The sequence below is a fragment of the Bos indicus genome, chromosome 5 (genome assembly GCF_029378745.1).
Source record: "Bos indicus isolate NIAB-ARS_2022 breed Sahiwal x Tharparkar chromosome 5, NIAB-ARS_B.indTharparkar_mat_pri_1.0, whole genome shotgun sequence".
Lineage (NCBI taxonomy): Eukaryota > Metazoa > Chordata > Mammalia > Artiodactyla > Bovidae > Bos > Bos indicus.
In genome coordinates this window covers 65,252,725-65,274,757 of record NC_091764.1, presented here as the reverse complement: position 1 = coordinate 65,274,757, position 22,033 = coordinate 65,252,725, and the positions used below count along the sequence as shown (strand labels likewise).

At 37.6% G+C, this 22,033-nt stretch overlaps 1 protein-coding gene across 1 annotated transcript in view; it reads right to left on the bottom strand.

Moving 5' to 3' along the window:
- UTP20 (UTP20 small subunit processome component) overlaps positions 1–22,033 on the bottom strand; it is an 87,512-nt gene that overhangs the window by 16,060 nt on the left and 49,419 nt on the right. The window contains exons 30-47 of the mRNA XM_019961167.2: positions 21,129–21,346; positions 20,375–20,519; positions 18,671–18,758; positions 17,626–17,769; positions 17,378–17,428; positions 17,119–17,271; positions 15,645–15,800; positions 15,190–15,330; positions 14,631–14,768; positions 10,708–10,847; positions 10,375–10,457; positions 7,964–8,256; positions 7,514–7,653; positions 7,182–7,338; positions 3,806–3,904; positions 2,927–3,094; positions 1,388–1,554; positions 549–690 (exon numbers count right to left, since the gene is read on the bottom strand). Of these exons, the coding sequence (XP_019816726.2) occupies positions 549–690; positions 1,388–1,554; positions 2,927–3,094; positions 3,806–3,904; positions 7,182–7,338; positions 7,514–7,653; positions 7,964–8,256; positions 10,375–10,457; positions 10,708–10,847; positions 14,631–14,768; positions 15,190–15,330; positions 15,645–15,800; positions 17,119–17,271; positions 17,378–17,428; positions 17,626–17,769; positions 18,671–18,758; positions 20,375–20,519; positions 21,129–21,346 (2,623 nt within the window). The remainder of the gene's footprint in view (positions 1–548; positions 691–1,387; positions 1,555–2,926; positions 3,095–3,805; positions 3,905–7,181; positions 7,339–7,513; positions 7,654–7,963; positions 8,257–10,374; positions 10,458–10,707; positions 10,848–14,630; positions 14,769–15,189; positions 15,331–15,644; positions 15,801–17,118; positions 17,272–17,377; positions 17,429–17,625; positions 17,770–18,670; positions 18,759–20,374; positions 20,520–21,128; positions 21,347–22,033) is intronic.

Below are 22,033 nucleotides of genomic sequence, written 5' to 3'. Positions count from 1 at the left end.
AGGAAGACAGACTCTAGGGAATAATTCACTATAAAAGGAGGGTGCTTTGAGAGTTCTGTGGGGACCTGGGCAGAGGGAGGATAGATGGTGAGGTACTGGGGTGGGAAAAGTGTAGTGACTCGAGAGAACTGAAGGGAAGCCCTGCATCCAGCACGAGGCTGTGGCCCAAATGAAAGACAGGGCTCTCTCCTGGGAAAATGGGAGCCAATGAAGGATGAAAAAAATATATACAATAAAATGATCAAACTTGTGTTTTCAAAACCTCACCATCTTTTAAAAAAATTTAAGAGAAGTTCAGAGGTACAAACTCATAGGCAAAGCAACAGTGAAAGCACTGTAAATATTAGGTCAGAATCACTAATTCTGAGAAAGTTCTACCATCAAAATAAGTAATAAATAGTAAATGGACCAATGCACCTTAAAACGAATTCCGTAATTTATGGTAAAAAGCGTTTCCAGTGGAAATGAGCAGTACTGGAAACTCAGCAGAGGATTAAAAGGCACAGAATAACTGTGGGCCGCAAGTCTTACTTACGGTTAATTCTTACCCGAAGTCCAGACTCAATAAATATGTGCATGTTGGTTTTCTTGCTCACGACAGCTTTCTGTCCACCTCGAACTGGAGTTGGGGGGAGCAGAAGACAGCTCTGGGGTGGCAGGCGTGGATCTGGTGCAGGGGCTGCTGGATTTCTGTCAGTCAAATGGAATGAAAACCAGTGGAAACAAACACATTGAGATGCTGCATCCCCAGAAGCCACTGTGTCTCTTTCTGGTGAGGAGCATCCAGCACCAAATAACTGCTCTTGGCTGTGGGGTTTTTCTCCCTTAACCATGAGACACAGAAGGGATGATCAGGTTGCTAATCAAAGTTTCTAGAGCCCCAGAAGCAGAGGTCAGAGGGGTGAACGCACATCTAAGTTAAAATGAACAGCAAAAGGACGCTCCCTTTGATTTCTGAAAACAAATGCCAAGGAGTCTTTCTTAGAACACCCCAGAAGCAAAATCCAAAAGAAGTTTCACAAACAGGTATTTAAAAATCTTTGGAGGTCTAAGACTCTGTTTGGTCAGAACAAGAAGTATATATTTAAAATCTACCCTAACTTGGATTGAATAAATATCTAAAAAGTGGTGTCAGAGAAATGTTAAAATAATTGGTAACCTTCACAGATACTTCATTCAGCAGAAAAATCATCTTGTGTTGACATGTATCACTTGGAAGGACATCAGTCCAAACACAAAGTAGCACCATCTCACACCTCAGATAAATATACCCTTTTTTTTTTCTTTTACTAAAGCCAGTTATTAAATGAACCCACTTAAGATGCTGAGAACTGAATGGCTTATTTGAAGCAAGTACCTAAAGGATAGTTGTTTTTTGCAAACTTACTTTTCTTTCTGTGTTAACAGGGGGAGATTTTCGCTGACCAAACCATAACTAAGCAACAGAATGGATTCTGCTGTCATTTCCTGGTTTACAAGTAATCCTGATATGATTCGGCGTAAGGTTTCGTGAACTTTCCGGGCCAGTTTTAAACTTGTGGTATTTTGCAAGATCTAAAGGCAAACACAAATGCATGCTGAGGTGACAGAACTGCATTTTGATTTGTTATATATTTGTTTGATTTGTTTTATCTATTATTTTTAAAATATGTTTTTTCCTAATTAAAAAACAAACATTCGTAATAAAATTTCAAATATAAGTATAACATAAAATCAAATTTACCCATGACCTCAACACCAGAAATAATCACTACCATTAGTGTATGCCTCTGGAGTTTTTGAGCCTCCTCTGTATTCCCTTTGTTGTTGAGGTCTGGGCACAGGATTGGAGATAGGATGTGACACTTGGAAGATGCCAGCCTTCCAAGTGCATTAAATGGGGTGATTTACAGACAAGCACATATACATCAACACAACGCAGTCACTCCTCACAGGAAACCATGCTAATAAAGACATATGATGGCTAAGCCTCAGGGCTGGGATATTAGGTATTGGGCCAAATCAGAGGAACTTAATGGGAGCTTAGCACCATCACCCCAGGAAAACCCTCAGTGTGTCACAGCTAGTCCTCTGCACAGGACATGGTATTAGTAACTTTTATTACCTTGGAGGGACTTGATAATTTACATGGAAAGCATGTGTGCTTTGTCGATTCTTTCATCTTAAAAACATATCTAACATTCTTAGATTAGGCTCAGATAAGCTAAATGTATTTTAGGAACAATTAGGGAGTGAATCTAGCATCAAAGCAAGTGGAATTAGTTAATTTACGTCATTAGATAGGGTTTTTTGCTCTAGGTTTAGTATGTAAAACTGTAATAAAGTGAATTAATAATGCTTGTTGAATGTTCACCCCTGCAACAGGCACAGTGACCACTCCGAAGGCAGGTAAAGTACAGTCCCTGCCCAATAGGAGGCAGAATGAAAATGGAAAGAATGTGAGCTTTGAAATTACAGCTTCAGAAAGATCTGGCATGAAATCCTGGGTTTTCTACTTATTCATGTTTCTTTCTACCGTTTTGAGCCTGAATTTTCTCGTGTGTCAGATGGAAGTACTGTCAATCTCAGGGATGGCTGTGCAGATTAGAAGACATAATGAAGCACAGTGCTAAGAACACAGTGTATGTTCAATAAATGCAGTTCTCGTCCTCTTGGCAATCTGGGAGCAGCATCTCACGCCAAAGGCTATTCGCAGTTACTGATGGGACTCAGCTGTGTAATTCACCTATAATTCAATTTCTGTTGCCTTTCCTTCTGCATCTCATGGTTTACATCTGACTCCTGGATCAGAATGCCCATCGAAGGGCTGCCAGACACACAGTACTGGTGTTCTTAGTACTAAAGTGATTCATGATGCTCAAGGCTCTTTTCAAGAACTCAAGATACTGAAAGGTGGTGATTCCCTATATTACATTCAAGTCCTTACCTCTTTTAGTGGAAGGATAAGTTTTGTAACCTGATCTTTTCCTACAAACTTGCCCAAGATTTCATAAGAATCATAACTCTTGCTTCTTCGTGCCTCCATGACCTTGGAGAGGATCTGCTTTACTTCCTTCTCTTCAGCAACGGCACCAAACAACTCATGGTTAAAAATCTTTAAAAGAAAAAAGCTAAATGGTAATTATGTACACTCAAGCAAGATATGCCAACATAAGCAGTTTCTGCTTATGATTAATTTCTATTAGATTTCACTTTTTTCAATGTAGCTTAGAGACCAATTACAGAAACACTTCAAGGTTTATACCAATGGAAAACAAAAGAATACTACATAGATTTACATATATAACTATGTAATACACAAACAGGGACTTTTTTTGATTATTACCAAAAAGTAGCTTAATTTCCCTTTAAGAAAGTCTCATGATATTTGAAATTTAATTATCAAAATTAATGCATTTAAAAATGTAGTATCTAAACTTTTAATGTATAAACAAAAGATTGTGTGCCAAACTTAGTGTCTTTCTAACCCACCCTCCAAATTATTGTATTATCCAATTTTAAAAGTTGAGTGTTATTAATTTTTCACTATTATACATACAGTTCTGGTGAATATACATTTGTACAAACCCCAGATTACACCTGATTATACCAACTCAGGACCTACAGCAGGGCACCCATCTCATGTCACTTGAATCTTAGTTTTTTAAACCTCTGCCATCCTAAGAGGTGAGACAGTACATTATTTTCATGTTTATGTTTTATATTAATATATGTTTGTAGGCTATTACTGTGTCTTATTTTATGATATAATTTGTGTTCTTTGAACTCTTAAAAAAAAATCAGAATTCCTTTCTCTGAATCTTACCTCAATCATTATATCCAAACAAGAGTCCAAACTCCCGACTTGTAGCTTGTTGGTAAGGCCTTGCAGCAACATATAGACAGTGAAAGTTAGCACATGGACCTGAAGTGAGATGTATGAGAAGAGCACAGATGGTCAGGAACACCACAGTAGGAAGAACAAGATCAAGGAGGACTGCAAAGGGTACACTCTGATTATATATCTGTCAGCACTGCAGGAAGCTTTGCTAAACAACACATACTTATATCAGGGTCTAAAGTCCTTTAGCCAAATGGTCACTTTGTAGAAAAGATGCTCAGAAACACATCACATGCACAGGGTCTATCACTGTGACTAAATCAGGCCAATCATTTTTAAAGAACAGCATGCATGCTAATTTGCTTCAGTCATGTCTGACTCTTTGTGACCCTATGGAGCCCACTGGGCTCCTCTGTCCATGGGATTCTCCAGGCAAGAATACTGGAGTGGGTTGCCAGGCCCTCCTCCAGGGGATCTTCCTGACGCAGGGACTGAACCCCAGTCTCTAATGTCTCCTGCATTGGCAGGAGGGTTCTTTACTATTAGTGCCACCTGGGAAGTCCATAAAGAACGCACAAATCTTGAACTTTTAAAAACCAACCTCTGAATTAAGGAGCCTACATGAAAAAAACAAGTTTCTGCCCTAAACAGTGATCACACCTAGCATTCCTTAGAGCTTACTATGGGCTAGACACTGTATTACTTCTCACATGTACTATATCATTTATTCCTCACTCAATCTATGGTGTAGGAGAAATAGCACCAGCGCTTTCACTTGAGGAAGCTGAGACACAAAAAGGTCAAGCAACTTGCCCGAGGTTACAGGAACAGGAAGTGGTGAAGTCAGGATCTGAAAGCAGATGGTGCCAGAGTATACAACAGAGTATGTTCTCTACACTGCTTCAACTGCTGTAAGTTATCAAGGTAAACAGGTAATGACCATGTGCTAAGAAAATACACTTGGCTGTCAATATACAGATTGGATTTTAAAGGAATAATTTCATATATATGCCTTTAAAGGTACTTATGATCTTTAAGTACCTTTATATATTTAAAGTGTTTGCTGAAGACACTGGATGCATGGAACCACTACTGGGGAAGAACACCAGAGTGCAAGTACCACCAAACTTCCAGTGAGTTTACCCCTGTTTTCTATATGGCTATCCCCCAGCCAACATGGAAATCATGCTAGGATTCAGAGAAGTCTATGAGAAGTCCTGTGGCTTTAGGAATAGGAGAGAAAACTCAAGAATGTTCCAAGAGAATAAGGAAATCTATTTTGTTTTTCTTTTCTCCATTTCCTACACCCCAAGGATCCTGTGGTGGTGGTGGCAGTGGCCTAGACACAGGGGCTGCTGCAGCCACAACTCTGCAGGGAGACCTTCCTTTCCTTCAGTGGGACTGCAGTTTGGAAAGGGTGGGCCCACAAGCTGCTCGTCTCCTCTCCAACTTGCCACTGCCTAGCCTCTGTGTGGTTACAGTTGTGGGAAATGTGTGGCAAAGTAGGAGAAACAGTGCCAGCTTTGTAGCTGGAGATGTGAGACATGGAGAAATAAAGTGTTAACAAAGAATCAGAAGATATAAGGAACTAAGGAAACTTGAGAAGTGAAAAGAAAAATTACTGACATAAGAAAATTTACTGGATGGGTCCAACAGCGGGATGGAGATTAAAGAGGAAGGAGTCAGTGAACTTGAATATGAATCAACAGAAATTATGTAATCTAAACAGGAAGGAAGAAGACTGAAAAATAAACGTGAGCCGCGCATCAGGGGTGGGTGCTGCTGCGGCCTAGTCGCTGCAGTTGCGTCCAACTCTGCGTGACCCACGGAATGCAGCCTGCCGGCTCCTCTGTTCATGGAGATTCTCAGGCAAGAGTCCTGGAGTGGACTGCCATGCCCTCCTCCAGGGGATCTTCCTGACCCAGGGATAGAATCTGGGTCTCCTGCATTGCAGGCAGAGTCTTTATCACTCAGCCACCAGGGAAGCCCCCAGGGATGGATGCGACCCTTCAAAAGTCTAATATACAGTTCACTGAAGTCCCAGAAGACGAGAAAGAGTGCAGTACAGAAAAGTATTTGAAGAAATAACAGCTGAAAAGTTTCCAAAGTGACCAAGAAGCTCAACAAACCTCAAACAGGGTAAAACCAAAGAAATCTGTGCTCATAATCCAACTGCTGAAAAAGTCTTTAAAGCTGCCAGAGAAAAATAACGTGTTACTCAGAGGGGAAGAACTATTTATCAGAAAGGCCAGAAGAAGTGGCATGACATTTTTACAGTGCTGAAAGGAAAAGAAATAACTGTCAATGCAGAAGTATACGTCCTTCAGGAAGAAGGTGAAACAAAGACAGGCACAAGGGAAAGAAAACAAAGAGGGTCTGTCGCCACCACACGTGCTCTACATGCTTGCCTAGACCGAAGGGAAATGATACCAGGAAGAAATCTGGAAATTCAGAAATGAAGAAAAAGCAGTAGAAACGATAAGTGTCTGAGGATTAAAAGCAAAACTCTGCGCTGCACTCGCCGTATGCAGTGGCCCACACTCTAGTCTGCGGAGCATGCCTCTCTCTGAATCTGAGTAAGTCTACTTCTTACCTATCAAAACAAAACAAAGCAAAACAGCTCTAACACTGCCCGATAAGTTTTCAACATATGGTGAAGTAATACATAAACAACTATTAAACAAAGGAAGGGTGAAGGGATCTGTATTTTTACATTCCACTTGAAGTAGTAAAATATTGATTCTAAACAGATTATTAAAAATTAAGTATGGTTATGGTAACCTAGAGCAACCACTCTACCAGGAGTCTTGGCTGGTTACTTCAGAAAAACAAGCTGTAGTGTTTCTCAAACTTTCAATCACTTGGGATCTTTAAAAAGGCAGATTGCGTAGGTCAGGGCTAAGGGCCTGACTATTCTCCTAACAAGTTCCCAGGTGCTGCTGATGCCATGTGTCCAAGGCCCACATTTGGGAGCAGCAAGACAGCCAGGTAACTACTCAAAGAGCTCTGCATTCCACCTGGTGCTCTTACTAACTTTACAACATATGTTTCAACTCAAAACAAATTTATATTGTTCACATTTGTGGCAATACAGTCAACAAGAATTTTATTAAGAACTCACAGAGTACAAAACCTGATCAAGTGATTTGAGAGAAAATCACAGATTCTTCCAAAAAATAAAAAGGCTTTTTAAAAACTAGATTTTTTAAAAATATGGATTAGAAATTTTTAAATATTTTTGTTTGCACTTAGTAGATTAACTTTGCAAAAGATAGACCCAAAGTACCATGACTTAAGTGTTTAAAATGCAACTATGTGAACTCCAACCCAATTTTAATATAAAATGCATGATGCAATTTACCTGATAGCCACGCACAAGCGTAGTCTGTAATTCTTTTAAAATATATTGTAGATAATGCACACCCAGATCCTCTATTATTTTTGCGAGGGTACTACGTGCAATGTCTCTGATTTCCTGTGCTCTGTTCTTGAGGAGGGCACACACTTTCAGCAAAATACTAGAACATGAGTTGAAAATCTAATTAGCAGAAACAAATAAAAATACAAATATTCTTTTGTTTCTTAATTACTCATAATCCAAATTATTCCAGTTAGGATTCTGAATTATAGCAAACTGTGACAGTGCTTCTAACAAAAAAGAAGAACCAATTTCTGATTTGTCACATAACATACCTTGGCAGATTAGTTTCCATAACTTCTCTTGGAAGGGATTGCATTAGTTTAACCATGGCAAAAGCTAAAGGAACTCGAACTACTTCCTCATCATTCACAACCTTCGATTTTATGAGTTTGTGTTCTTCGTCTCTTTTAGTCTGTAAGAAAATAAATAAATAAACTGAAACAAAAATAAATGCATTAGGGACCTACCAACACTACAACCTTGCAGCTGAAAAATTATCTACCGGTATCAAAATGATCATGAAGAAGGATCATTACTCCCTTAGCTGCAGGAGAGGAATCTGAAGATGAGGAGATAAGAGAAGGAAAGTGAAATGTGAAATGTAGAAAAAAAGAAAATCCAAAAGCTGATGTCAACCCATGCAGTTAGGAGCCTCAGTCTGATAAGGCCCCACAGACACCTGAGTTCAAAAAGACCTGCTGGGTCCCAGACAGAATGATTACCGTAGATGCCAGGCATTTATGGAGCCTGGGCAGGATGTCCCCAGTTATGGTTCCTTGGATATTTTTAATTGTTCTCTCCAATTCTTCTTTATTCCGAGGAAGGAAGGAGATGGACTTTGTGATACACTCAGATTCCTTAGCCGCTGTCCCTTCATGATCAGCTGGGTCAGGGTTTTCTGGCTCTTCATTCTTGTCCAACAAAGTCTTATTACATTCATCCTCCTTCTCGTCCTCATCCATATGCTCTAATTCCATGGCTTCGTGCTCTGGCAACTCAATCACTTCTGTGGTATCTATGTTTAGTAAACAACAAAAGTCAACTTAAATAAAGAAACAACAGAGTTGTGTTAAGTAGTCTTTCCTACCAACATCTAATAAAAAAAAAATCACCAACTACAAGGGCACGATAAAGACTGAGGAAACAGAAGTAAATGAGAGTGTTATGGCTCTTCACTTTCTTATAATTTAGTCTAATGAGGAATAGAGACAAGTAAACTGATAATTATAAAAAAAAGTGGAATAGCAAGTACAGGGTACTTGAGGAACACATGGGGAGGCTGGGAAAAAGGAGGTTTCTAAAGCTTCCAAAGTACTGTGGTTCAGTTCAGTTCAGTGGCTCAGTTGTATCCAACTCTTTGCCACCCCATGGACTGCAGCATACCAGGATTCCCTGTCCAGCACCAACTTCCAGAGCTTACTCAAACACATGTCCATTGAATCGGTGATGCCATCCAACCATCTCATCCTCTATCATCCCCTTCTCCTCCCACCTTCCATCTTTCCCAGCATCAGGGTCTTTTCAAATGAGTCACTTCTTTACATCAGGTGGCCAAAGGACTGGAGTTTCAGCTTCAGCATCAGTCCTTCCAATGAATATTCAGGATTGATTTCCTTTAGGATGGACTGGTTGGATGTCCTTGCAGTCCAAGGGACTCTCAAGAGTCTTCTCCAACACCACAGTTCAAAAGCATCCATTCTTCAGTGCTCAGCTTTCTTTATAGTCCAACTCTCACATCCATACGTGACTACTGGAAAAACCATAGCTTTGACTAGACGGACCTTTGTTGGTAAAGTAATGTCTTTGCTTTTTAATATGCTGTCTAGGTTGATCATAGCTTTTCTTCCAAGAAGAAAGCATCTTTTAATTTCATGGCTGCAGTCACCATCTGCAGTGATTTTGGAGCCCTGCAAAATAAAGTCTGTCAGTGTTTCCCCATCTACTTGCCATGAAGTGATGGGACCAGATGCCATGATCTTAGTTTTCTGATGTTGAATTTTAAGCCAACTTTTTCACTCTCCTTTTTCACTTTCATCAAAAGGCTCTTTAGTTCCTCTTTGCTTTTGCCCTAAGGATGGTGTCATCTGCATATCTGAGGTTATTGATATTTCTCCTGGCAATCTTGATTCCAGCTTGTGCTTGCTTCATCCAGCCCAGCATTTTGCATGATGTACTCTGCATGTACGTTAAATAAACAGGGTGACAATATATAGCTTTGACGTATTCGTTTTCCGATTTGGAACTAGTCTGTTGTTCCATGTCCAGTTCTAACTGTTGCTTCTTGACCTGCATACAGATTTCTCAGGAGGCTGGTCAGGTGGTCTGGTATTCCCATCTCTTGAAGAATTTTCCACAGTTTGTTGTGATCTACACAGTCAAAGGCTTTGGTGTAATCCATAAAGCAGAAGTAGATGTTTTTCTGAACTCTCTTACTTACTTTTTCGATGATCCAACAGATGTTGGCAAAAACCTACATTCCTGAGCATGAAAATCATAATGGCAGCCAATAGGGCTCATGCAGAAACGTCCCTTATTACAGGATTCAAACTGGGCAGTGTGGTGGGGCAAATCCAGACCTGTCTCTGCTAACAAGCCATGACTACAGTCCATTAATTGAACTCTTGTGAGCTCTGGATTCTTCACCAGTAAACTGGAGATGGTTTACTTGCAAGGCTATTATAAGTATTAAATGTGATAAAGTCTCATTTCTGACACTTCACTGACCTTAATAAATGACAGCTATCCATTAGTCTTTGTTTTGTTTATGTGCTGTGCAGCTTTAGGAAAGTTACTTTACATCTGAAATCTCAATTTCTCATATAAAAAATATGGAGTAACTAACACCTAAGGTTCTAGTAAGATTCTTATGAAGACAAATGAGAATTTCTGTGTAAATAACCCATAGCTCAGATTTTTGCCCTGTACATTTTACACTGGACTTCTCTATTGTTAAACAAGTTTTCAGAATAATATTCAAACTATTCATTTTAACTTCTTCCTGACTCATTCACTGGTCACTGCTACAAGAGCAGAAAAAGGGGAGTTAAGCTGAATTTTGTCATCTTTAATTCATAATAATAAATAACAGAAGAACAGGAAGGAAATTTGGTTTAAGAAAGTTTAAAAAACTTACCCTCTTCATTCTGAAGTTTTCTCATTTGTTCTTCAAGAGTTTTGTGGTCAAAGTGGAATGCTTCTAACACTATCACTAGCAAACTGTTAAAAAAAATTTCATAGAAACATTCATTTGATTAATTAGTATCATTTGACTCTTAAAAGGAAAGTTAGACTTATAAAAATTGAAATTACTTTTTCCTATTTTAGGTAATTTTTTACTTTAACAAATCTTAGTATCACCTCATTGATACAAATTAAAAGTAATTTGGGATTATAGAAAGGTTATTTCAGAAAAGAATCCAAATTTTACATTTCAAAAACAAAACAAAAATAAGAAGTTTGGCCATACCTGACACCCAACTTTTGATTGATCTGTCCCGCCTGTAAGACATGAATGAAATGTTTCAAGTAGTACACGTATGCTGACCAAGAGAGATGTTTGCAAACAGCTCCAATAACTTCTGTGGCAGCAATGGTTATATTTTCATGCTGTAAAACAAATCAAGAGCATCAGTAAAAATAAGTATTTGCAAATAAAATACACATACACAGCTAACTTGGTACAATAAAAATCTTAGACAGCAGGTGATCAGAAATTATAGAAAGGAAAGAATGCCCAAACTATGTTAAATAGTTTTCCTCTAGTTCTGGAAAAGCTTCTGTCAATTTCAAATGATATCTTCCTTTCATTAAAGGCTTTAACACATTTTAGACTCTATTTCACTCAGACCTCCTTTATAGGTTCAACCCTACAACTGTGAAGTAAATTCAAGGTATAAAAGTTGATAAATGTCAAAGTTAACTATAGATTGCACTGTTGAGCACTCATAAGAACAATGCTTTGGAGACAACTCTTTCAGATCTCATGAAGAAGAGAAGCTAGATTTACTCTCATACCTTAATGAGGAAAGTAGAGAAAAATATATGAAACAGTTTTCAGACTTTGGACATCAGTGTAGGATAGTGACCCCTGAGAGAAAGAAAACAAATGAAAAAAGCCTTATAACTACCCTCAGTTGATTGTGTGGGGATAACTGTCAGGCCATAGCACAGGAGAAGAAACCCCAAGAGAGACCTGTATTTCTTTGAGTTAAGGGGTCAGAGTTGAGGCTGTGGAGCTAAAGTCCATAGGGCAGAGTACCAGAGAGAAGAGTTCAGAGAGAAAAGCTGCCCAGAGAAAGAGCCCCTTAAGCTTCAGCTGAGAATTGACCAGTATACTCTGAATAAGGAAGAGATGAGAAGAGAATTACCAAAAAGGAAAAGATGCAACAATCATCAAAGACCATACAGGGATGAGAATAGTTCATGTTCCTCTCAGCCAGAGAGAAAAACCTCATGATACACGGAGTACTGGGTATTCAGGTACTCAGAAGGTTAGTACCTCAGTGGTAGGTTCAAATGAGCATCACACTAAGAGCTACTCGTGCCTAACAGAGCTTAAAAGTGAGCCTCAAAAGGACCAGACTACTTACAAGTAGCCTAAATGCATCTGAAAACAATTCTCAGAAATACTTAAAGAAATACAAAAATACCCAGCACATAGCAAAGTCAAATTTATGATGTCTGGCATCTGATAAATAATTACCAGGCATACAAAGAAGCTGAAAAATAAATCTAATAAGAAGAAAAATCAAACAACAGAAGCATAGAAATGACACAGATGACACAGCCCTGAAAACAACTGATATAACTGTATTGCATGATTAAGAAGGGAGAGGAAAGCACGAGCATGTTATGGGGACACATGCGAGGCATAAAAAAGGCCCAAATTGAACCACAGAGATGGAAAAGACAATTCTGAGGGAAGATATACTGGATGGGATTAACAATAGATTACACATGACAGAAGGAAACACTAGTGAATGTGAAGACACAGTAGTAGAAAAATGAAACCAAATGAAACCCAGAAGGAAATTAAAAAGCCTCAGTGAGTTATGGGCATGGGACAATTTGGAATAGCCTAATATATGATGTAATCTCCAAAGACAAGAAGCTACTGCTGCTGCTAAGTCATTTCAGTCGTGTCCGACTCTGTGTGACCCCATAGACGGCAGCCCACCAGGCTCCCTAGTCCCTGGATTCTCCAGGCAAGAACACTGGAGTGGGCTGCCATTGTCTTCTCCAATGCATGAAAGTGAAAAGTGAAAGTGAAGTCGCTCAGTCATGTCTGACTCTTAGCAACCCCATGGACTGCAGCCTACCAGGTTCCTTTGTCCATGGGATTTTCCAGGCAAGAGTACTGGAGTGGGGTGCCATTGCCTTCTCCGAAAGGCAAGAAGGGGAACCAAAAATATCTTTGAAAAAGTAATGGCAAAAAATTCAAAGTCTGACAACGACTACAAATCTATAGATCCAAGAAGCTCAACAAACTCCAGGCACAAAACAGTAAGGCACTAAGGCACCTGATAACCAAATGGCTTAAAACTAGTAATAAAGAGAAAAATGGGTGGGGGGTGGAGGGGGAAAGATATGCTCCACTCAGAACAAAGGATAACTTCTTTTGGAAACAGTATAAACGAGAAGTCAGTTCAAAGTATTCTTAAAGTTATTAGGGAAAAAAATCCAAAACCTGTCAAACTAGAATTCCATACCTAGAAACACTATCTTTCAAAAACAAAGATGAGAAAAGACAAACAAGAGCTGAAAGAATTCATTACCAGTAGACCTGCACTACAAAAAATTTCAAGAAAGTCTTCCTATCAGTAGTAAAATGATACAGGGTGATTATCTGGACCCACACAAAGGAATGAAGAACACTCGGAATTAAAAACATGGAAACAAATACAAAAGATCCTTTCTTTAGTTTTAAAGATCTCTTCGAAAGATAACTGATGGTTTGAAGCAAAAACAACAGTGTATTATGTGGTCTAAAGCTAACATACAGGTAAAACTTATGAAACAAACAACAGCACGAAGATAACTAACAGGCCAAAAGAAGTAAAATAAAATCACTAAAAAAATATCCAGTTAATCCAACAGAAGAAGAAAAGGAGGAAAGAGAGGAAAAAATGGGACAAATAAAAAATAACAAGATCATAGATTTAAACACAACCATATTAATAATCATTAAATGCAAATGGTCTAAAACTAATCAAAACGCAGAGACACTCTGATTAAAAATGCAAGATACAGCTATATATACTACCTATAAGAAACCAACTTTAAAAGTAAAAGTAAAAATCACAAATAGGTTAAAAACAATAGAAAGGTATACCAAACCAATACCAACCAAAGCTAAAACAGTTTATTTTTTCTACCTACACCTCCTTCCTGTTTTACTGCCCTCTATCTCTGAGGTGCTTACCGGCTCCTTAAACTGGAATTTAGGGACTCATTCTTTTACCTACTTAGGAAATTAAAAAAAAATTCTTTAAACATCCTGAAAATACAGAAGAAACCTATCCTTGAACAAAATCATAAAATCAAGTCATAAATCCTGCTATTAGGTCAATTAGACTTAAATATTCATTAAGTCTTTACCATGTGCAGGCACTGTTCTTAGGCACTGTGTCAGCTGCTCAGTTGTGTCCGAATCTTTGTGATCCCATGGACTGTAGCCTGCCCGGCTCCTCTGTCCATGGAATTCTCCAGGCAAGAATATTGGAGTAGGTTGCCATCTCCTTCTCCAGGGGATCTTCCTGACCTGGTTCTCCTGCATTGCAGGCGGATGCTTTACTGTCTGAGCTACTAGGGAAACCCATTCTTAGGCATACGTAGTATAAATCTGAAGACATTCTGAGTTCAAATATAGGTTCTGACTGTATGTTTCTGAGAAAGTTATATAACCTCACTTATTCTCAATTTATTCTCCTATAAAATAGTGGTAACAGTCCCTACCCCCATAGGGTTGAGTTGCTGTGAGGATTAAATCAGAATTGTGCCTGTATCTGGTATAGTGCTGAAGAAAGGCAGCTATTGTTTTATTTCATTTCTTATGAGCCATTTGGGAAAATAATGAGAATTAAGGCCTATGATACAAAAATAAAAGTATGACATCTTGGTGATGTGATCATTTCTGTGAAAGGAAATATTCTGTGGTTAGCCTTTGTGAGCTAATAATAGTGAACATAAAATAATAGCCACCGTTTTTAGAGCATGTGCCTGGCACAATTTTAAGGGCTTTTATAAGATCTATTTTTTAAAGAACTATTTTAAGTCTCTTAATTATGGTGAACAACATCAGTATGGATGCCACCAGCCCCACCTACACTTTGCAGAAGCTCTGTCACGGTACAGGGAAAACTTTACTGGCTTCTACAGCTAACGCCCTACCTTGAGCATTTTCTCATCAAAAACTGGTGCCATAGCATAAGGCATGATGTAATTCTGAAGAGATTTAGAAGACAGCACGACTTTGCCTTCCATTAGTTGTTTTGCCAGTTTCTTCAAGGCTCTTGCTCTTCTGTGGATCTATGAGTTAGATAAAATATAAATTAGTTACTGAATGAGCTCACCAACAATCAGCTCTATTTCAGTATCATATTCCTCTTTGAAAAAAAGATTAAAAGAGTGAAATACAGTCCATGTGTTACATGAGCAAACACCTGTGCCTTGATTTGTTTCCAGAGACATAATGCATAGCATTTCTTTACCAATGAATCCTAGAGCATTTAAACTTCTTAGCAAATGGCAGGGAAAGGTGACACTATTATTATGGCTTGTGATACCACCAAGCAAACAAGCATGTCCTATGCAAATCTGATGACCACAAAGACCAAGAAATGAGAAGCTCAAAACTTTCTGGAAAATTAAAATATATCTTTTAAAATGAGAACCGTTGAAATGTTTGTTTCAAAGACAAGGGGGAAAAAAAACCAGAATTGTCTTCTACCTGAATGTGCTTCATATTCTCAAAGAAGTCCATTTCTGGATCATGGCAATCAGTAAGCTGAACCAAGTCTTCAAATTCTGGTTGATTTGGAAAGGTTTGAATTAAACAGGAAAGCAGTGTGGTATAATCCTGTTGAATAGTCTGCAAATATCAAGTTAAGAAAAAAATTTTTTTTTTAAGAATTTGATTAAATAATACAAAGAAACACCAAAGAGTCATTAAATTTTTTTAAAAAGTTAAAACATTCCCAATGTAAAAACAAACTACATAAAATCAGAAATGATTGCTCTCTTCTCCGTTCCCACTCCCGTTAAAAGTCTGGTGAGTATTTATACAATCAGCTATTTTAATTAAGTGTACTAAGGTTGACTGCTTTTCCACAAATTATAGCAGAAGTGCAGGAAAACAAACAAAAACCCCACAGATAACAAGTACTTAATTGCAAACCTCAATACCTCTGTCTGGCTCTTCAATCCTTTCCTCAGTTTCTCCAGCAGAGAACGATGAATGATTTCTCTATATTCTTTCTCTGTGACATTCAAAGCAGCAAGCTTTTTGATGATACTCATCAAGCACATGCTTGCATTATCACTTAAAGACATGTCTCCTAACTGGACACAGGAAAAAGCCCAAATTATACTGTGCAATACCTGTGATATGGACTATTATTTCCCAATGAAAGAGCTTATAACATTTAGCCACTCTTCTGTATAAAACTCTCTACTAAGAAATGTCCCACAGGCCACTTCACACTTAACGAAGAACAAATACAGGGGTGTGAGGAACACAGTAAGTGACTTGGAAAAATTATGCTTACTGAGAAGGGCTGGTTATTTGAGAAAATATTATGGTATGTACTTTTGTAAAATTACTGATTTTGTCTTTTGAAATTTGGTATTTTATACATCATGGGTTGTTTTTCTCCCCCCGCCCCCCACTTTTAATTGAAATATGAGATACAGTTTTTAATTAGCTTTATTTCTCAAAGCAAAGAGAATAAAAGGTTCCCTAAAGCCAGTTTCAATATTCAAAATCAGCCGTTCACTTAGAATGACAGAGTAGGCTGGTATAATTCTGGTTAGCTGCTCCAGAGCTCCTTGTTTATAAAGAAGGTAGGTTTAAGTGTAGAAAAATATTCTCAACTACGCTAACCAGGCAGTGATTCAGAATCCCTTATGTTGAACTCTGATATATGAAGAATGAGCCCCAAATGGGGAGATTACTTTTTCCTCTATTACTTAATCCTTAATATTTGACAAATAACTGTAAAATACACCCAAAGATTACTGATACCACTACATAGTTAACTATTAAGCAAGGGTTTCATTTTCCCTATTTTTGAAATTTAATTCATTTTAGCAACATGGCACTTAATATATAGCTCCAAACCTTTTTATTTCTACTGTATCAATAAAAGAGGGAAACTGTGAAATAATATAGCTATTTAACTTAAAAAAATTGATATTTAACTGACACACTATGAAATTTATCCTTTTAAGTTGTATAATTCATGGTTTTCAGTATATTCCAAAGGTTTTATAACCATGACCACTAGCTAATTATAGAAAATTTTTACCATCCCCAAAGGAAATCTTGTACCCATTATAATATAATCACTCATTCCTCATTTCTTTCTCCCCTCACAGCTCCTGATAACCACTAATTTATTTTCTGTCTTTGTGAATTTTCCCATTCTAATACACAGCTTTGACTTTTCAAAGTGCTTCCACATACATTATTTTTTTCAAAATATCTGCCTTTCATATCATAACAGTATGGTCTTTGCTAAACTAAATATTGTGCAACTAAAAGAAATTTTATACTAAAAATCCCATCCCCCTCAAAAACCAAATTAAGAAATTAGGTTATACGGCTGTACTGTCAAAACAATAAAAAATAATCCATAAATTTTTACTATAAAAAACCTACCTCCATGTTATAGAAACAATTATGCATAACTGGGATTAGGTAGTTCATGTCTACAGTTTGCATCTCTTTAATGTAAGAGGTAATGGTCTGGAACGCCGAGAAGCGAACATCAAAGTTGATATCATCAAGATGTCTTTGATCAAAGGCGTTAAGCTACAAGAAATGCCAGTGAAACCATATAAATGAAGGTATATAAATCTTAAATAAGGAAAACAGTAATAGTTTTGAAGCAAAAAAGACTTAAGATTTTCTTTCTTACCTTGACAACATCAGTAATATATGTTAATCCACTCTCAAAATCAGAAAGGGTCTAAAAGGAATGAAAGCAGTGTATTATTAGTGAATACAACCTTAACTTTTCTGCTCCCGTCCTCTTTGATTCCCTGCCTGCACTCAAAAATACATGGAAACATCATATTGGCACCAAGAAAGCTGCTAGTATACATTCCATGTCATAGTGATCTTTTGAAAAAGGAGTGATTTAGGATAAAAATGAGTATTACAGACCTGGAAAACTGTACAAAGTAACTGTCTTGACAACTTGTTCTTAATAACTGAGAAGAGTTTTGCTAGAGGTTTGAGGAAGCTTGTAGGCTCCAGACAATGTTTCAACAGGTTTTGTACTGTCACCAGAATGTCAATTTCTGTATCCTTAAGAAATAATAACATTGAGAGAAATCATATTTCAGTAATTCAGAAAACTGGTCATGTTGTTTTTAATATATTACAGCACAGAAAACAAATAAACATGTGTAACAAGTAGTAGTAATCAGAAAAGTTATTTTATGGTCTTTTAAAGTTCTTAACATTTTAACTTGATCAAAACCCCATAATAGTGCCCATCAACAGTTTCTTCCTTTAGTTCTAATAGAAAATATACATGGTTTTAAATCATAATTTCTTCTATTTTCTAGTCAAAAAAGAAACAAAGAAAATGAACTTGCTGACAAAAAACACACACTTTCAGTTGTGCAGAAATGCGTGGTCTTCTAAAGCTCAATTACTACATGCTAAGAGTCGTTTAGTGTAACTACTAAGGCTTTATAAATGAGTGTTAGAAATGGGGAGACTCTTTTAAAAAATAAAGTCTAAACTAGGGTTTGAAAATCATACCAGAGACTCTCAGCAATGTGTGAATATATGTGAATATGAAACCAGTTTGACTTTTCATTCAGTTTGCCATTTATATTTAAGATCACTATCATTCACGTTTAAGATCAATGCACACCTCAGGTTCCAGATTTGTTACTGATCAAAGCCGGGGGAGGGGGGGGGAACCCTGAAACAAATAAGAAGCTAAACAAAGGAAAACAAAGAGGTGAGACTTTTACTGTAATAGTAGATGATGAAGTCTTCACTTTCTTATCTGCCCTCATTCCTTTCTGTCCCAATTTTTCTCCCCTGTTTTCAGTTTTATATTTCTTTATGAAGTCTTCTCACAAATACTCTGAGACAAATATGTCACAGACTCTAACCAATAAAATTATTTTTCACAAATAAACCTAATAATAAACTGTCACTTCAAAGATAAATAACTGCTGTGAATTCATACCTGAGCAACACTGCCACGGTAGAGGAATGGCAGGAGCAGTGTAATGAGCAGAGAACTTTGTTCTTTTTCTTTCACAAACTTGCTGATCCTGGACAAGGAAAAACAAATGGGATAGGTAAGGAAGATATGTAAGATAGGAATATTTCCCAAGAAGTTAAACTTTTTGTAGAAAAACATCAGCGAGGAAAGACCCAGGTAGCTTGTAACTATGTGAACATGTGTAAAAAGTTTAATTCAGTTTCTGAACAGTGCCCACTCTCCTTCCATCTTCAGGTTGGTGGCTACTGTTCCATTGTTCTTGTGACATCTGATTGTGTGCTGTTGCTGCTAAGTCGCTTCAGTCGTGTCCGACTCTGTGCGACCCCATAGACGGCCTCCCACCAGGCTCCCCCGTCCCGGGATTCTCCAGGCAAGAACACTGGAGTGGGTTGCCATTGCTTTCTCCAATGCATGAAAGTGAAAAGTGAAAGTGAAGTCGCTCAGTTGTGTCCGACTTTTAGCGACTCCAGGGACTGCAGGCTCCTCTGTCCATGGGATTTTCCAGGCAAGAGTACTGGAGTGGGATGCCATTGCCTTCTCCGGATTGTGCATTGGTAATCGCTTATTTTGCAAGGAAATAACATTTTTAAGTGTCGAGATTCGTTTTAGGCTTTATATATATTTCAACTTAACTTCCACAAAAGCCATATAATATAGGAATTATTAACCCCACTTTGCCCAGAGAAAAGTGAGGCTCAGAGAGACTGATGTCACACAGAAAGGAAGTGGCAGAGCAGGGCCTGAAAGACCCTGGTCTTTCTGGTGCTAATCATCATCATCATCTCACTACCACATAGCCTATGATAAAATGTAATAAATACATTTGGTATGGTTTCCCATTCTGTGTAAGTTAGAAATACACTAGTATAAACAAAACATTTAAAAGAAGTTCCTGGAAGATTTAACACATCATTTTCTGTTGTTGCTGAAAGTAACAAAAAAAATAAACTTTCAACAACTAAATCCTGTAACAATTTAGAGTTTAAGATATAACCATTCTGGGGGAATTGCCTGGTCGTCTAATGGTTATGACTCCGTGCCTCCACTGCCGGGGGCAAAGGTTTGCTCCCTGGTCAGGGAACTACGATCCACATGGCATGGTCCATCCCCCCACAAAAAAGACACAATCATTCTGTGCATTCAGATTTACCAACCAGACACTGTATAGAAATCACAGTTACCTACTACCTGGTCTACTAGTATATAGAGAATTTTTAAGAAAATCTTTAAAAATCCTTATAAGATCTTGACTCTTAAAAAAAACAAACATAGCAACCTGCTCTTTTAAGTTAGTTATTTTTATCAATCCCACTAAAAAACTACAACTTTATGATCTCACATAATGCAAAATCCTAATTGAACAAAATATGCAAAGGCTAATAAAGCAAATCTATTAGTCTACCTTAGAATTTTGAAAACTCTGTTATCTTTTATAATAAAGACAGATGCCATAAAAAGTCTATTCCAGCAAAGAAAAAGAATTCTACATAAACTGAAAACTGGAGGACATTTAAAATACTGAAACCTTTTTAGGTTTAACCTAAAACCTTTAACCTAAACCTTTAACCTTTACCTTACCAAAGCAAATGAAAAACCAAATATAATTTAAAAAAATTAAAATCACAAGTTGTAACATTACCTTTTAAGAACCAATAGACCACTTACTTTGAAAGAATGCCAAGTTCCTTACTGACTTGTGCTCTATTCTTCTTCTTTTTTAGCTTTTCTGCACTTATTGTGGTTTTGCTGAGATACTGGAGAATAGCAGGTACATGAGGTAGAATTAATCGTCCTCCTGTTGTGATAGACTCTGAAATATAGATAAATGTACTGATTTTAATTAACTACACTCTTAAAAGATAACTATACAATATCTTCTCAATGCCAGAAAAGGCAAGTACTCAATTACCATGAAAATTTCATACATTTCAACCTCCAAGATTAACTAAATTTCTTCTTAGTTAAAACATCTATACTATTGTTCAGTCACTAAGTCATGGCTGACCCTTTGCATGTGGCATGCCAGGCTTCCTTTATCATTATCTAAATTGAAAATCCGATATGAGACCCTTGAAGTTTTATTTAAACCACTTTCAGTAGCACTAAAAGACTGTTAGGATAATATGGTAAGAAGAATTCAGAGACATGACAGTGGAAATCATTTGATAATGTCCTAGAGGACAGTTGAGCTTTCTGGAGAGTAAATACTCTGAATTTCTAACTACTGCAAAGAAGATTCAGTTTATATAAACTGAATTATTAAGTATTTAATTAATCTGGGTATTAATTCCTAGAGAAGAGAAACTCTCTTAATAGCTTAGATTATCTGAAGAATCAGATTCTATTGACTTTTTCACTCTGAGGGTACAAATGATACCTCAAAAGTAGAAGAACCGTTTGCTCTGTACAGCTTACATACCATCTGCACTTTCTGTGTATACACATCCTGTCACCGGCAAGCTCAAAACTGCTTCTGAGGGTTCAAAATCTGGAAGGCTAAGAAGGTCGTCGGCTATTTCCATCACAAGACTAGCTGTAGCTTCAGAGAGGTTTTTTGCTGAGAGAATCGCAAAAACATTGGTCAGGATATCACATTCTGGGTGCCCAGGTTTCTGTTTAGCCAGGAAACAGAAATATCTGCAAGAGGAAACATTGAAACAGTCACCTTCTTTCTCAATATGTTTATTTCTAAAAACATGTTCCTTATGGATTTTCAGTTTAATGAAGATATATGTGTATGTGTGCAGATGAATGCTAGCTAATAAGCTCAGAAGGGAAATTACTTTAAAATTTAATGGATTATAATTCTAGGCACCATACATTGTATTATCTTGACACTTTATGTATATTTCTCATATTATCTTGGCACTTTATGTATATTTCTCTTTTTATGTATATGTTAATCTTTGTAACATCTCTGTTATGGTGGTATGCTTATCTCTACATTATAGATGCAAAAACAGAATTGTCCAAAGCCACTAAGCTAATAAGGGGTAAAACTGAGCTCTGAACTGCTAGTTCTAAGAGAAATGTACTAAAGACAGGCTATTTTTCAATTATAAGCCTTCTAGAATGTGAATGTTTACGCTGCTCCTGCTAAGTCGCTTCAGTCGTGTCCGACTCTGTGCGACCCCAGAGATGGCAGCCCACCAGGTTCCCTCGTCCCTGGAATTCTCCAGGCAAGAACACTGGAGTGGGTTGCCATTTCCCTCTCCAATGCATAAAAGTGAAAAGTGAAAGTGAAGCCACTCAGTCGTGTCCAACTCCTAGTGACCCCATGGACTTCAGCCCACCAAGCTCCTCCGTCCGTGGGATTTTCCAGGC